This window comes from Lepidochelys kempii, chromosome 18, assembly GCF_965140265.1.
Source record: "Lepidochelys kempii isolate rLepKem1 chromosome 18, rLepKem1.hap2, whole genome shotgun sequence".
Classification (NCBI taxonomy): domain Eukaryota; kingdom Metazoa; phylum Chordata; order Testudines; family Cheloniidae; genus Lepidochelys; species Lepidochelys kempii.
The window spans coordinates 12,857,708-12,873,952 of NC_133273.1; the positions used below are offsets into that span (position 1 = coordinate 12,857,708).

The window sequence follows — 16,245 nt, forward strand, 5'->3', positions numbered from 1 at the left end:
GACTGTGGGGTTGTTCCAGGAAATAAGGCCAAAGCAAACCTTGGCCCCCTGGGGCCAAGCATACACATTTGCCAGTGAGGGGCCCTCTCCTCAGACTCTTGGGGAGAGGTGGAGGGTCTGAAGCACCTTTAGGGCGGTTTGGTCCCATTCCATTATACATTTAGGGTGGTATTTGCTAAAGGAGGCATAAGCCCAGGGACCTATGCATCCTAAAGGCAGCCAGCAGGCAGGGTCATCAACAGGGGAGAGCCACCGACAGCTATTTACAGGTAGCCCTGGGGGGAGACACAGCCAGGGTGCTGCTAGGAGACAGCAAGCTTTGAAACTCAGGTCCTCTCACCGGCTGAACTGAACCTGCTGTGCTCTCCTTTCGGGTACATTGATGGTCAGCGGGGTTGCTGGATAAAAGCGAGAGGGGGCCGGGATGTTTCAGCTGGGCCCTTAAGGCAAGAGCTGTTAAAACCAGGTTGATATGTGAAGTTAAATGTTCATATCACCAAGTTTCAGGGGGTTGGGGGCGGAATTAGAGGATACGAGCTGTGTGCTCTAGTGGATAGACTGGCCTGGGAGTCAGGAGACCTGCATTCTATTCCTGGCTCTGCCGCTGGCCGGTTGGGTGATCTTGGGCAAGTCGCTTTCACCTCTTTGTGCCTCAGTTTCCCCCCGCCCCGCCCCCGCCCCCGCTTGGTCTTGCCCCATAGATGGATCTCTCTGTGGTAGGTTTTGCCTCTCACTGTGCATTTATACAGCACCTGGCACAATGAGGCCTCAGTCTCCCCACTTCCTAACTTAGTCTGCTATTTGCTCTCACTCCCCCTCCCTGTCTCACACCTTCCAAAGCTACAAGCTGAACATCACATCCTGCGCCTGACACTAGCCAAACCCCCTTCTCCTACTAAAGCTGGGATGGGGAGAGAGAGAAACAATGGGAACCTCTCTGCAGTCAGGCCCCAGCACTCAGGGTGAGAGCCCCAAGGGGCTGTCCATAAATTAATTACACACATTTTGTTGGTGATTTTCAAGACCTGCCCACCCCTTGTGACACTGAAACAAACCCATAAGGTTAAGCGCCTTCCCACCCACCCACCCCTAATGCATTGCATAATTTATGGACAGCCCCTAATCCTGCTAGGTCCTGAGTGCCCTCCAACTCCCAAACTACAGTGGCAACCCCACCCCCAGGGAAACCCAGCACCTCACCAGATTGGACCCAAGAGATAGAAAAGGTTTCCAGCTGCTTTGTTACACCTCCCAGGAGTGGCTGAGCTGGCAATCCCAGCATGCAGTTCTCAGCCCCATCCGGAGGGGGAAAGACTTACATCAGAAGTCTTTGTATATGCGGGGAGGGGAAACAAAAAAAAAAAAAAAAAACCCACCTCCTGGGCTCGCATTTGCTCTAATGAGCAGTTTGCAGGGCTAGACACAGATCTGTGTCCTTACCCCAGACACTCCAATCCCTCCCTTCACACACAGCGAGAGTGACTTTCTCCAGGGGCTGTCTCTGTTTCTCTCTCTCTCTCTCACACACACACACAGGCCCCTTCTCCTCTTGTCTGTCTGTTGACCTGGAAACAAACAAACAGTGGCTTTAATCAGTCTCAGGAGGCTGAAGCATTTGCTCAGTTCAAGTCCTGCTGTCAGACCCGCCATTGCTTTGGTGATGCTGATCAGGTCCATCTCCTTGCACTCACCCTCTCCCTGTGTCACATGCACACACCCGGTACCCCAGCCACGCTGCCACTGATGCTCCGTGCAACCAAGTGCCACTCCGGGGCGCTAGTTAATTGATCTTGAGGTTGGAACGTCAGAGCAAGCTGGTGCCTGGAAAGCAGCGCTGGAAATCAGGGGACATAGGGCTCTGCAGGCCCATGGAGAAGCACAGGTCAGAGACACAGAAACCTGCCCCTGCTGGAGTCTGAGCTAATGGGGAATGACTAAAGGGCCCAGGATTCATTGAATGCCAAAGCAGCTGTGGCAGGAACTCAGCTGCAACACGGTAATGAAAACCCTGGGCCTGATTCTGCTCGCACACCAGCGTGACTTCTCTGCCAGCAGTAGAGTTGCTCCTAATTTCCCCCGGCCTCAGGACCACTGACAGGCTGCGTCCAGAGCTGGGCTAATTCTGAGCATGCAGGTCCCTTCTGAGCCACACAGGAGACAATCTGGTAGCTGAATTTGCAGGGGGTGAAAGGGATGAAGGGCCCAGTCCTGCAAGGAGAGGAGTGCTGAGCCCTCCCCCAGCTCCTGTTCAAGCCAACGGAAGCTGAGCACCCTCGTAAGGTCTGGTCCTAAATCCAGTTTCCCAGGGAAAATCCTGCACCTCAAAAGGCACCAATAAATGCATGAAATTAATTTATCATGGACTCTGCCAGGGACCTGAGCTGGGGACACGAACCCGAGCAGAAGGAGCTGCTGAGCTCAGCAGAGTGGTCACCGGCCCGGCAACGAATGGGGTACGGAGAGATCTAATCCCACTGGGCGCTTACATTTTTTAAAAGGGGCCATTCAATCCAGAGAGCAAATACGAATCCACCAGGGATTCAGTATCTGCAAACAAATGATAAGCCCAGCCCCACTCCTGCTGCCGCGTCTCCTGGTAAATAATGTTTAATGCAGCTCTCATTGGGCCTGACCCGCGCCCCTTCTGCCGGGGAACAGATGTGCCGCATATCAATGCGCACACTTAGTTATTTCCACTTTAAGAATATGATGGAATCAGTGATGCCTAAAAATGTACTTGTTAATGGTGTCACTTTGCAATTTCATTCTACTTTAATATAAACCATCTGTTCCAAGCAGGCAGCTGCCGGGGGCTGCATCAAAACTGCCACATAGGATGAGCCCTGACCTTTAGCAATGGGACGGGGGCTACGTGCATCATTGCTCCCAGTGGGAGAGGCCTGTGTGGTGGGTTGAAGGCCCACGATTCTCTCCCCAGTGGCGGTGACAGGGGGAGATGTTACCCACGCCGAGCGGCACAGGTGATGAGTGGGAGGAAATGTTGGTGCTGGCTGCTGTCACTGTCTTAGCCCGACGGCTGGGCCTGGAGAGAGACAGAGTAGGGAACTGCATTCCTGCTCCCTGCATTGCTGACTGTAACTACGCCCATGAGCTAACTGCACAATGCTATGGAGGGTCCCTGCCCCGGGAGGGAGATAGGATCCCCGGCCCATCCGTTAGAGCTGGTGTTTAGAATAGCGGGGGCGAGCTCTGCAGTGCCCCCGGTGAAGAGGAGAAGATGCTACCTGCAGACAATCTAGCTGTTGACGACCCAAAGCCAGTGCCCCATGAAGCGGCTCACTTGACAAAATGAACCTGGGGCACAGAGGTGGGAATGCGTCAGAGTGGCCATCATGGGCTAAGTGGGGAGGCAAAGAGAGGGGGTGGGGGCAGGTCGACAAGCAGATGACCCTGTGGGCTTCACCTTAGCGCCAGGACAGGGGTATGTGCCCATAAAGTATCCGGCAAACTCATCCCCAGCACACAACACACGCTCAGGAAAAGGGACCCCTAAACCCCGCTGCGCTCTTGGCTCTGGGACTCCACCTGAAAAGGACACACCAGCAGCTGCGTCCAGCCAAACCAAACAGACAGATAACCCCAAAGCGACATGTGAGCTCAGCCAACAAGAACTCCCACGATAGCCAACCCGGCTGGTGCACACACTAGATCCCCGTAGGCTGGGGCACGGACCAGTGGCAGCAGGAGCTTCCTTGGGAATCACTGACCCTTGGACAACCTCAATGGACTTTCCCCAACGCCCCCAAAACCTCCTCATCTCAGAAGGCCGGACTCTCTGCAGGTGTAAATCAGCAGAAGTAGATTACCCGAGTCAAGGATCGAGCCCAGGGGATGAAACTCACAAGGCCTCTCTCTCACTTAAGTCCTATTTTGAAGGCCTAAGTGGAACATCTGTGATGGCACATACATCAGGGGGGTGTCATACAGGGGGTGGGGTGCCAGGATCTCCAAACCCTCCATTCATTAACAAACAAGAAAAAGAAGGAGGAGGAGGCGGCTGAGAGTTACTGTGGCCCTGGTGCACTGTCAGTCCGTCCATCTGCCACCACCAAAATAAATACGAGTTTAGAGCAAAACCCAGTAGAAAATAAAGTACCTCTGGAGTTGAAAAAACATCCAGAAAAAGGGATTTTTTTTTTCATTTTTACAAAAAATATCCTTTTAAAAAAAAACAGGGCGAAAGAGAGACGGAGGCAGCCCGGTGTGGGGACTACAGGGACGTCCCGCTGGGGAGGGGGATCTTCACGCCACTCTGCAGCAGGGCCAGGCAAACGCAGAGCCCCAAGACGCCCGCCAGGAGAACCCCCACCAGAGCCTTGAGGAAGGAAGTCCTGCTGCGGGTGAAGGTGCTGGGCCCCAGGACGCCCAGCAGGGCCGTGCTCACAGTCAGGGTGTACAGGATGGAGACGGCCGTGTTGAGGGCCACGATCTTCCCGAATTTGGCAAAGGGGGCGATGATGCAGAAGAAGAGCGGGACGGTGGCGATCACCGTGGTGACTGCGCTGGAGACGATGGCCACGCCCACATGCCGGACGGCTTCGATCGTCCTCCACTGGCGGCAGGAAGTGGGGTCCTGGCGGGGCAGACGGCAGCATTAGAAGGCACCCAGAAGGCACAGGAGGGCCGGGGCCTTGTCTGTATGGGGTTTTTAGCCCCTGGCGCAGCTGCAAGCAGTAGAAGCCGCTCGTGCGGAGGTGCTCTCAGCCCAGGATAAGTGGCACCAGTACAGATCGCACGGGACTGGTGCGAGTCAGAGGCTGCCAGCCTGCACCCAGGGTTACAATCCCAGCAGAGGCAAGACCTGTAAAGCAGCGTCTGGTGCCCACTACCCCAGTGTCAATGTGGAGGGATTCCCCTGAAGCCAGCGGAGTTACTCCAGTTTGAGGGATGTAACTCTGACCCTTGCATTGTAGATTCCCCGAAGCCTAGCCCCAGTCATCCCCCTGGAGCGGGAAAAGTGTGCACGGGGCCAAAGATGCATTAGAGGCACCTCCTGGCCCTTCATCTGTCCTGCCCCGAAAAAGCATGGCCAAGTGCAGCGAGGCACAGCATTCAGGGTGTGTCTGCACTGCAAATACAAGACCCACAGCAGCAAGCCTCAGAGCCCTGGCCAACTGCCTTGGGCTCGCAAGGCTAAAACCAGCAGCGTAGAGCCCAGGCTGAGACCCCGCTCCTTGCAAGGCGAGCCCAAACAGCTAGGCTGCTGTTTCTAGACCCACCTGAGCCAGTCGTCTTGGCCTCTGAGCCTTGGTGCTGCAGTGTTTTGGTTGCGCTGTAGACGTACCCGTAGCAGGAGGGGAAGAGAAGGGTGCCCCTGGACTCCAGTGACTGCCCCAGCACGGGGACTGTCTTCATAAGGGCAAAGTACTAGGGAGGGGCCAATCCCGGGGTCACAGGCCCCAGCTCAGAACCACCACTCTGCCAGTCGTAGCGCAGCTGAGTCCTGTGTCAAAGCCCGGGGGCGTAGCCTGGGCACCAGGGAGCTCCTCTGGGGCTGATGGGGGGAGGAATCCCCGCAGGGAGGAGGTAGCCTCCTTGCAGCTTGCCCCCTCCGCCCCAGCTCCATGCGAGAGAGGCCCTGCCGTGGCCCAGCTCCACATGCCCTCACATCAGCATGAGGAAGAGGCTGGGGCGGAACTCACCTCTGCCTGGTGAAGGGGCAAGTTCTCTCCCGCCAGCAGGTAGCCCTCCACCAGGTGCACGCAGTAATCGACGGAGGAGCCGACGAGGATGGAGAGAGAAATCGCCTCCACAGCCCCCATTTCCCAGCCAGACCAGTACATGATGGTCACCACCAGGCAGACAACCCCTGCACAAAGAGGGGGGAACAGCAAGCCAAGTTGGGCTTCGGGCTAGATCAAGCCTGGGCTCCTTGGACAAGGGGCATCAATCCGAGCTGCTTCACTGAAGGCAATGAAGCAGCTACGGCCCTGTGCTACTGTCTAGCACAGAGCATCCCAGCCAGTCTCATTCCAACCAGCCAACCCCTTCCTCCCGGCATCAGACAGAGAGAGACCCCGAACTAGAACTGGGCACGCTGCCCTCCTCCCATAGCACTGATGTTTTCCGAGCGTCTGAACATTCTTACCGTTGGGATGGAAAGTCAACAGCTCGAAAACATTCATGTCTCAAAAAGGCCCAGACCTTTCCCATTTCAGCTGATTGACAGGTTTTATTTTGATTTGGACCTTTAAACAAAAAATTTTTTTTTGTTTCAGTCTAATTAGTTTAAATTGCAAAACAAAAAATCCTTTCGAACCAGAAAACTGGAAATGTCTCCTTTTTTACGACTTTTTTCAAGTCGGGAGAGTCCCCAACACGGACCTGGTTCCACAAACAATTTCTGTTTCTAAGAATCTCTATTTGTTCGGTGAAAAACAATTTGCTGAAAAATTCCCAAGCAGCTCATCTGAGAATCCAAATTACACTCTCAGATTGTGAGGTGCTCAGATACTAGAGTGATGGGGGACCGTATGAGAGAGACAGACCGACTGACTCTGTATGGGGATATTCAGACTGACCGACCACTGATAGTGGTTCTGAACCTTCCAGGAGGCTGATTTGTCTTTCATACCCCCAAGTTTCCCCTCACTTCAAAATCACTTGCTTACAAAAATCAGACATAAAAATAGAAAAGTGTCTAAGCACACTGTTACTGAACAATTGCTCACATTCTCATTTTTACCATAGAATTATCAAATAAATCAATGGGAATATAAATATTGTACTTACATTTCAGCACATAATATAGAGAACAGTATAAACCAGTCATTGTCTGTATGGAATTTTAGTTTGTACTGACTTCACTAGCGCTGTTTATGTAGCCCGTTGTAAAACTAGGCAAATATCTAGATGAGTTGATGTACCCCCGGAAGACCTCAGAGTACCCCCAGGGGTATGTGTACCCCTAGGGGTACGTGTACCCCTGTTTGAGAACCACTGATCTACAAAAAGAAAAGGAGTACTTGTGGCACCTTAGAGACTAACAAATTTATTTGAGCATAAGCTTTCGTGAGCTACAGCTCACTACAGTAACCTTTGGCAATGAGGCACAGCCCAAACGGGAAGGGGTGGAGCACTCATGTTACAAAACCCCCTTGATTAACACGTGAGTTATGCACGTGTTTGGTTTCTAGAAGAAAGTGATGTTTATTTGTGAGTCATGAGTGGGAGACTAAGTCATTTTCAAATGATAGATTTGCTTTTTAAAAAGGGAAGTTTAGCAACATGCTCGGTCCATAATATGGTCAAATCACCAACCAGGCTATTTACAAATGTGTTTAAAACACTAACAAACCCACTAAAATATTCCGTGTTTATAATCCCATCTTTGGAAAGGAGAGTGACTGTTATTCAGAGCACATGGGCCTCAATCACATTATTATACACCAGAGGCAGGGCTGGAGTTTGGGTAGCTAAAACCCTTATTTAAATCAATAGAGGAGATTGTGTAGAGAAAACGCTCCAGAAACTAGACAGGAAAATTCTACTTTCAAGATGGGGACCCTTTGCAAACACGGATCCTGAGTCCCTTCCCACTCACTCCCAGTGCAATCAGGAGTGAGGCCGGTGCAGTTACACTGGCGAAAGCCAGATCAGAATCAGGCCCCCTGGAGTCACTCTGCTGTAAATGAGCAGTGACTCCAGTGCCGTGAATAGGAGCACAGCAGTGTAAACGAGAGGAGAATCAAGCCCGGTATAGCGATTCCTGCTGGCAAGCTGAAGTGGAAGACATCAGGGGGTGTCTTACCTAGAATGCTGAGCAGCACCGGCAGCAGGAGGAGAAGGTGCGTGGTGAACACAGCAACTGCAGCCACGCAGATAACCAGCGAGAGGATGAGACCGTACAGGGCACTCTGCACACCTGGAAGAGAGCAAGCAGCCTGGTTCCAGCCCCAGACTGCAGCCACAGCTGCGCTCCCAGCTGAGCTGAGCAGGGCCTTGCTGTGGGGCAGGCCGCCCACCTGGGAACTAACTCGAGCTGGGGCAAACGTGAAGGGGAGGATGAAGGGGATGGGGCAATGGAGTGGGAGTCAGGGGAGCCAAGTTCTACCCCTGCTCTGCCACTGACGGGCTGGGTGACCGTGGGCAAATCGCTTCTCCCTCCAGGCCTCGGTTTCCCCTCCCAGCCTGGCTCTGTCTGGTCTCTTTAGCCTGTGAGCTCCTTGGGGCAGTGAGCATCTGGACAGGTGTTCATACAGCACCCAACACGATGGCCGCCTGATCTTGGCTGGGGCCTGGGGGTGCTCCTGCACCACACGAGAATAAGAAGGAAATTGGGGTGAAGATCTGTGACCGAGCCAGGTGACGGGAGGGCAGGGTGCTGGGGAGGGAGAGGGATAGGTGCTGAAGCCCCCTGCCTATGATCTCCATGAAGATTTGCTTCCAGTGCTCGCAGGTCTGGAATCCGTGCCGGAGAGCGGAGCTGTCAGGGAAGAGCTGGAGCTGCTGCTGCAAGAAAGTCTCCCACTTCAGATAGTCGGAGTAGGTCTGGAAGGAAGACTTGCCCTGGTAGGTCGTCTGCAAGGAAGCGCATGGGACGGTCCTTAGAGTCGCCAACACAAGCCCAACATCTCCCATTCACACCTACCCACCTACCCCACTCATCCGGGGTGGAAGAGCTGGCAGCAGGTAGCTGCGCTGCTCTGGAGCCCAGCAAGAGTAGCGGGTGAATTGGTCTGCAGACCCCAACAGGAGGTGGGGGCGAGAAAAGTGACCGTGCCAAATGGCACCTTCTGACGCAGCACGCCTGCTCCACGCACACCCGACAGCCAAACCACGGGCGTGGCGCCCTGGCTGCCACAAAGCCAGTGCCAGCCAGCTCGTCTGATGGGCCAAAACCAGGGATTACAACCGCCGGGGCAGGCTCTTTAGGGCTGGGGAAGAGGCAGCTGGGTTTGCAGCTCCCAGGTGGAGTCCACAGCACCGGCAGCTGAGAAAAACCTTGGGGACCTGCAGCCTGCTCTCAGCCTGGCCCCTTTGTCCAGGCCATTTTGTGGGCGCGAATGGAAGCAATAGGATGTCTCCGTCACTTGCAGCCCCAAGCAGGTTGACTCCCACCTGCAGCGGGAGCACAGATATTGGCAAGTGCAAAATGACTCCTGCAGATAAAGCCGGGCTGGTGCTGCAAAGCCGAGCCCTGGAGAGAGCAGGGTTAACACATGGACATCTGGGAGAATCGGTGCGGAAGCCAATGATGCCATCTGGACAGCCCCTTAAAAGCGGCTGCTTGCTTTCCTCCTGCCCCCGCCCCGCCCCACATGCCGGGGGAGCTGGTAGCAGGAGACTTGACCCGGGGAACATGGAAGTGCCCTCACCGATTCAAAAGCCATGGAGATCCACTGCACCTTGCCATCCTTCACCCCCACCGCCCCGTGGGAGAGCTGCCCGGGGAGCAGGTTCGGCTCTGGGAGGTTCTTACACTCAGGATGCAGCATCTGCAGAAAGGAGGAGATGCTGTAGCCTGGAGAGAGAGAGAGGGGAAGATGGGGGAGGGACACACAGGAGCGAAGGGACAGAGAAGACAGAGTTGCAGTTCTTGTCCATGAACAGCTGCTTCTCCTGTCACCTGCTCTGCCCTGGCTACAGATTTGGATTCTTGGCACCCCAGGGCCTGTCCCTACCAGGGGTTGAGAGCCCTCAGCTCCTGCTGGCTTCGAAGGGAGCAGAGGGCATTTGGTACCTCCCAGGACACCCTAGTCTCCCAGCAGGATGGGGTGGTAGGCCAGTGACCCCCTGTGTTCTCTGCGCCATGCCCTCAGCTGATGTGTGTTGACACAGCTCGCCGGAGTCAACGCAGTGGCATCACGTTATGCCAGCTCAGGATCTGCCTTGCTAGCTTTTCACCTCTCTTCCCCAGCTGCGAGAGGGTGGGGCTGGCCCTTGGGGATCCCTCCTCCCCCGAGAGGCAGCTCCTGAACTCTCGGTGGCATTTACATTGGGGCAGAAAGACGTGGCATCGGTTTGCAAAGCTGCAAGGTCAGGAGACAACACAGACACCCCAAATCAACAGAAGAGTTTTGCTGACAGGTGACAGGTGTTTGCTGGCAGGGGTGGCCGGCTCCAGGAACACTGCTGACCTTGCTGTCGGTGATTGCGGTGCCCTTCCCTACCCATGTCTAAAACTGGCCCCGGGCTCCTCTCGATACGGGTTAACTTGCAGCTCCCTCCAAACCCAATACAGAAGTTTGCCCTCCTTGCACAGGGGGACACCTCCTCGGGGTGTGACATGCCGGGTAAGTGACTACGAAGCAGTGCCACGTACCCAGGAGGGGTTACCGGTTCACTAGCTGAAGTCTCTGCTCTGTGGAGACTGTGGGCCAGATCCTGCTCTCCCTTGCACTGGGGAAAAGTGGAGGAACTCCACTCACATCATGGAGCCACCATGACGGGAACAGATCATCCAGTCCATTCCATCTCTAAGCTCCGTGATGGAGCTTCTAGGAGCAAGCCCACAAAGATACACAGCCCTGGGAGATGGAGGAAGCGGAAAGATACCTTGAGGCCGCAATCCCTTCTGCAGCTTGTCTGGCTAGGGCCACGTCTTGATCAAACCCAGTTCTGAGCACAGCAAAAGGTTAGCAGCACGGTTAGGGTAGCAGCTCCACTGGGCCCAGTGTCTGTTGTTTAACTACTCCCCAAAGCATGAGACAGAGCGACGGAGCCAAGGGTCAAAGGTGCGCGATGATTTCAGCTAAGATTTGCAGCAAGATGGAGAGCAGGACAGGATGGTGCAATTTCTATGGCTCTTACCAACCCCACCCGCAGCGCGGGCTCAGCCTCTACATGGGGACCTGTCATTGTCAGGCACTTGTCCCCAGGATCAGGCTGGCTGGCCTTTGTCCTACATACCTGACGGCAGGCACTGGGCCCCTCCCGGCTTCACCAGTTCAGCATTGCCGGCAATGGCCTTGCAGATGAGGCACAGGTTGCCAATCTCTTTGAAGAGGTCAAAGCTGTCATCGTAGATAACGCTGCCCTTTCACAAGGAGACACAACAGCGAGAGCCGAACACGTGAGGCACACGCCCAGCACCTGGCGGGGTGGGGCAGGACCCGGGCGTATGACTGACCACACAACGCCAACTGCCCATTCTCCACCTCCCCCAGCTGGGCATGCGGTTCAGAGCCCCAGCTTTGGGCACAGAGAACAACTGGCACCAACAATCCTAGCTCCCGGAGCCGGAGTCCTGCCTTGGACCCCAGGAGCAGTGGCACAAAGAGGCAACGTGGGTTGCTCAGCAGGTTAGCCTGGGGTGCCCCTGCACCCATAACCCTGCCCAGCTCGCAACAGCACCCAGACAAGTCTGGCGAGCCAACCAGAGCTCCAGAGGTGTTACAGCTATGCCCCAAGGGCTTTTCTACATGCAAGATACAAGCCCTGTCTACACCCTTTAACGAGCCCAGTATAGTTAGAGTGGCACACCCCCTGCTGGTATAACGGCGCTTACAGCTGTATCATTTATTCCTGCAAGGAAGAGGCACCGTTACACCGATATAACTGCGTCCAGACTAGGGGTTGGACTGATTTAAAACTACCCAACATCATTAGACTGGTACAAACCCAGGGCAGAGCGGGCCCTAGCCAATCAAACCCCCAGGTTAGATGAGGGGAGTGTGGGCAAGTGACAGCAAGGGCATTCACAGCATGGCTGATTGGATGCTGAATAAGCAAACGGACCCCCTGCAGGAGCAGCCCAGACAGCTCCTTATCTGACCTGCAGCTCTATCCCCTGGCTGCGTTCCCAAGTGGCAAAGGTTAATTATTCCCATGCTGCTCTGGTACTGCACTATGGGAAGTAACTGCAGTTACCTGGAAACAAAGGTAAGCGGGAGTTTGTTGGGAAAGCAGCACCCATGTGTCCGGCTAGCAGATTTGGGAACTAAGCTGCACATGGACACTCAGATTTTCCCAGAGTAACTGAATCGTCTTTATTTAATCTAATACCTCGCCACAGGCCAGACAATAATTATGCAGCAATGGCTGGTGCTCCATAATCAAGCTTTCAGCCAAGTGTTCCACTCTAAGCCTGATTTGGGGCCCCCTCTAAAATCCACAACGAGTCCCAGAGGGTCTCAAACGTAAGTGGTTAGATCCTGGGCTCAGGTGGGGTTTTCTGGAAAGTTGGAAACAATTCGAACCAGGGGATCCTGATTTACATCTGTAGTAAGCTCGCAAACAACGAATGTGCTCTATTAGGTGCTTCATCGCAGCACTGCTGCCTCTGCTGTTTTAGCTGGTCAGAGGTGGGGAGGGATTGCTGGAGAGTCAGGGGTGCGCGTGAGAATTCGGGGAGGCAGGCATTAGCGCAACCTAACTCGGGAACAGTCCTCCTGCATCAGCCACCCCAGGGCTTGCCGGGCCTGCATGCAGGAAAGCACGTGTACCATGTCTCCGATGACGTGGTTATCCGGGTGTCGGGTGTGATTCACCCCGCGGATGCCAAACACCACAAACACCATGGCCCCCGTGTCCACCAGCGGCCGCACTGCTGGCTTTCCACAGCCGGTGTTCCCACACGGGTTAAAGCCTGAGGTGGCCGAGAGCTTCATCTTGGGGGACCCTGTCAAGCAAAGAGGGGAGGGTTACAAGCCGAGAAAGTGAGGAACTGAGCCAACACTCCACCTGGCGAGTCCTTCCAGTGCAGCCATGGCCATGTGCCCTCTGCCGCTCTCTCCAGCTTACCCTTCTCGCTGGGCACATAGAGGAAGCCTTTGTTGGGTCCGTCCGGGCTAGAGCTGAGAAGACAGCCAGGGGGCGCTATGCACACTCGGCCGTGGTAAGGGGGCTTGTGCGACTGGGCGAAATACAGCTTCCTGCAGGGCAAAGAGAGGGCATGATGGAGCGTCCAGCCCAGCAGCAAGGCGGGCACGAGATGTTAACACAAAGCAGCTCCATGCTGCCGGGCCCTTAGGAAGCAGGCTTAGGGGTTTGGCAACAGATAGTGCACCAGGGGGAGGAGAGGGAAAGAGAGGGCAGGTGAGGGAAGGAAGCTCTGGAGAAGCAGTGAAAAGAATTAGGGGAGAAAGCGACTCAGAGGTGTCATGAGTTTGTGCCCATGGGAGCGGTGTATCTGCGCTGCCCAAGGCCACACATTAGCCAAGAGTGGGATTTCTCTCTATCACATAAAGAATCCACTAACAACCCTCTATTCATTACACTAACAGCATCGATAATCCCACACTCCTGGACAGCACCTGCCACCCTGGGACCCCGGTGGCCTCTGCAAAGGTGGGAGAGTATCACAACAAGCTTATGACTTCACCGAGCTTCCTAGGCAGGGCGCCGCGGCCGCATGCCAAACTCAGAACCTCCTGTTCTAAACACACAGGCCTCTGCCACTTGAGTTAGACTCTCCATTAGCCATAAGGGGCTATGGTGCATAGCTGAGTAATTCAAATTCTACCCAGAAGAGGGCAGCAGTGCACAATACATAGCAGAATTAGACCCATTTTGCAGATGAGGAAACTGAGGTGCAGCAAAACGAAGCCTCTTGCCCAAGGTCACACAGCGAGTCTGTGGCAGAGCTGAGGAGAGACCTGGGCATCCTGACTTCCCCACTCCTTGCACTGACCACAAGGCAGCAGCACTCCCTGGCTGCTGAGCGTTTACCCGCTTGGGACGGTTACCGCGTTCGCTGCTGTTCCTTGGCCGCGACGTAGAAACTGAAGTCGAACTTCCAGCCTCTCTTGGCGTCGCAGGATAAAGTGGTCATCATCCATTTCCGGGGGCTCGTCTGCTGAAGCAGCCCTACTGTGGACACACAAGCTGTCAGCTTCTTGGTGAAGTTACCGAAAGGAACTCTATACACCTAAGCAATGGATTAACGAAAACAGACACTTAACCGCACAGTGCTGCAGAGCAGGCAAAGGTCAAAGAGACGTTAGCATCAGACACCCCCCCGCCCCTGCTTTACCCTGAGTCCTCACAGGGCCAGAGAGAAAAGGTTCTGCAGGGAGGAGCTAATCCATTGCCACCCAGACCTGGCCCTCCCACGCCTTTGCCTCCTTCCCGAGTATGGGGAGCTGGATACAACTAGAGCCTGGCTGTCGCGGGAGCTGAGCCCCCCCCAGACTGCAGCTGGAGCTGTGGTTGTTCAGTCCTGCTGCAGATCGAATGCTGGGGGATCTCCGCTGGACAGCCATCAGGCGCCCTGTGCAGGCCTGGCTCAGCCCCTTAGGCTGGAATTGATCCGTTCGGCTGCCCTGCCTGTGCATGGACAGACGGACAAAGCAAGAATTCAGCCCGCGGGACCCCAGAACGGCTCAGAAACCTTCTGTGGGTCAGCTCAGCTGAGGAACCCAGGCCAGTTCTTATCCCTTGCCACCTCCCGCCTGCTCTCCAGCCGTGGCTCTGGGATGAACAGTGACACAACAGCAGCCCAGTATCAACACCTGGCATCCTAGCAGCACCGGGTAGGACACAAGCAGTGTTCCTGTCCATGCCAGCTGGGAAGCCAGCAGTGCGAGCTTCCTCACAGCAGTGCCCTGTTGATCCCATCTCTGAGCTCCTGCTGTCTGCCTGCGGAGCAGGAGGCTTTGCAGTGCAAGCATGCCATAGAAGAGTCTAATGCACACACTTAACTTACCTGGAATGAGGGCACTTCCCCATCTCCCGGGGACACCATCTGCCACGAGGCAGGAACACTGGCATTGAGGGAGAACCTGTAGATGGGTGGCCTGCCCTGGCCTTTGGACTTGGAGACATACACAGTCCCCTGGGGATCTAGAAAACACACCACAGTCAGCCGGGCGGTGGTGAAAGACATTGATCGGTCAGCTAACGCTACAAACCAGGGGAGCGAACACAGAGGGCGTCTGGTCTATCCTCTCCCCAGCACTAGCCGAACACAACCCTCTGCCTCTCCACAGGATGGTGCCATTTCCAACGTGCTCTATGAACACAGGGCGAGATCCTGAGCTGGTGCAAGCCCTACTGACCCCCTTGGGGCTATGAAGCTTGGGATCTGACCCATCCTCCAATCCCTTGGGGTGCAGGTTGAGGAAACTAGCAGGTTTAATGACTTCCCAAAGCCCGGGAGCAAGTCAGTGGCAGAGGGGGGGAACTAGGAGGCAGCTGTTCCTGGCTCCCAGTCCCATGCTCAGACCACTAGACCACACCGCCACTCTGTTAAGCTGCTCTTCCCAAGTGCCTGTCTGCTGTGCAGCTCTGATGAGTTGAAGTGCCGGGAGCAATGAGCAATGATAATTTGGGGGCAGAGGGAAGGAAAATGTTCTCAGCAGCTCGTCACTCCCTGAACCATACGATGCCCAGCATCAAATCAGGGCTTGGTAGGGAGGTGTCTGCAGCCATGTCCCTTTTCTCTGTCTGTTCAGAGCCCACCTTTGCTATCTTCCTTCCCAGACAGGATCTCGGGCCCAGCCGGAAATCAGCAACAGGTTAGAATGACCGACGGCCAGCCCCCTTGTGCACTCACCCTGCTGCACAGCATCAGCCGCGCCCCCTCTGCTCCCCCAAGGGGGCCCCGAGCCCCGTTTCCTCTTCTCCAAGGAGGTTCGGATGTTGCTCTGCAGATTGTGGGGCTTTTCCTGAAACAAACCTGTCCCACAAGGTTAGTCAGGGAGGAAAAGGAGAATGGCATTGTCAGAGCTCGGTGTGCCAGGAACACACTGGGACCTCCATCAGCTCGGCCCCACACCCAGCACTCCCCCTCCTGGGCCGGTAACACACCGGGACCTCCATCAGCTCGGCCCCACACCCAGAGTTCCTGCTCCTGGCTGGTCACACCAGGATTTCCATCAGCTCGGCCCCACACCCAGAGTTCCTGCTCCTGGCTGGTCACACCAGGATTTCCATCAGCTCGGCCCCACACCCAGAGTTCCTGCTCCTGGCTGGTCACACCAGGATTTCCATCAGCTCGGCCCCACACCCAGAGTTCCTGCTCCTGGGCTGGTCACACCAGGATTTCCATCAGCTCGGCCCCACACCCAGAGTTCCTGCTCCTGGGCTGGTCACACCAGGATTTCCATCAGCTCGGCCCTACACCTAGCGCTCTTGGGCCAGTAACACACCAGACCCTGTCAGCTCAGCCCCAGCCCAGCACAGGTAGAACGGGGCACTGCCCTCAGCCGGCCGGACAATGTTCCCTTAGAGGGGCGCACGGGAGGAGGAGGAGGCGGCCAGCTTTCACAGCAACGTAGGTGGACACGAGAGGGTTGAGCTCAACCTCCATATCAACCCCCGCGGGGCTCTGCACAGGGCTAA

At 55.4% G+C, this 16,245-nt stretch overlaps 1 protein-coding gene across 4 annotated transcripts in view; it reads right to left on the reverse strand.

Annotated features, from left to right (window-relative positions):
* Positions 1–1,093: 1,093 nt before the first annotated feature.
* Positions 1,094–16,245, reverse strand: part of DISP3 (dispatched RND transporter family member 3) — a 63,160-nt gene continuing 48,008 nt past the window's right edge. For all 4 annotated transcript variants that reach the window (XM_073316547.1, XM_073316549.1, XM_073316550.1 and 1 more), the window contains exons 11-21: positions 15,458–15,580; positions 14,609–14,745; positions 13,650–13,831; positions 12,706–12,836; positions 12,408–12,583; positions 10,873–10,999; positions 9,339–9,484; positions 8,382–8,541; positions 7,772–7,885; positions 5,664–5,830; positions 1,094–4,594 (exon numbers count right to left, since the gene is read on the reverse strand). In XM_073316547.1, coding sequence (XP_073172648.1) covers positions 4,232–4,594; positions 5,664–5,830; positions 7,772–7,885; positions 8,382–8,541; positions 9,339–9,484; positions 10,873–10,999; positions 12,408–12,583; positions 12,706–12,836; positions 13,650–13,831; positions 14,609–14,745; positions 15,458–15,580 — 1,826 coding nt within the window. In that variant the 3' untranslated portion in view covers positions 1,094–4,231. The remainder of the gene's footprint in view (positions 4,595–5,663; positions 5,831–7,771; positions 7,886–8,381; positions 8,542–9,338; positions 9,485–10,872; positions 11,000–12,407; positions 12,584–12,705; positions 12,837–13,649; positions 13,832–14,608; positions 14,746–15,457; positions 15,581–16,245) is intronic.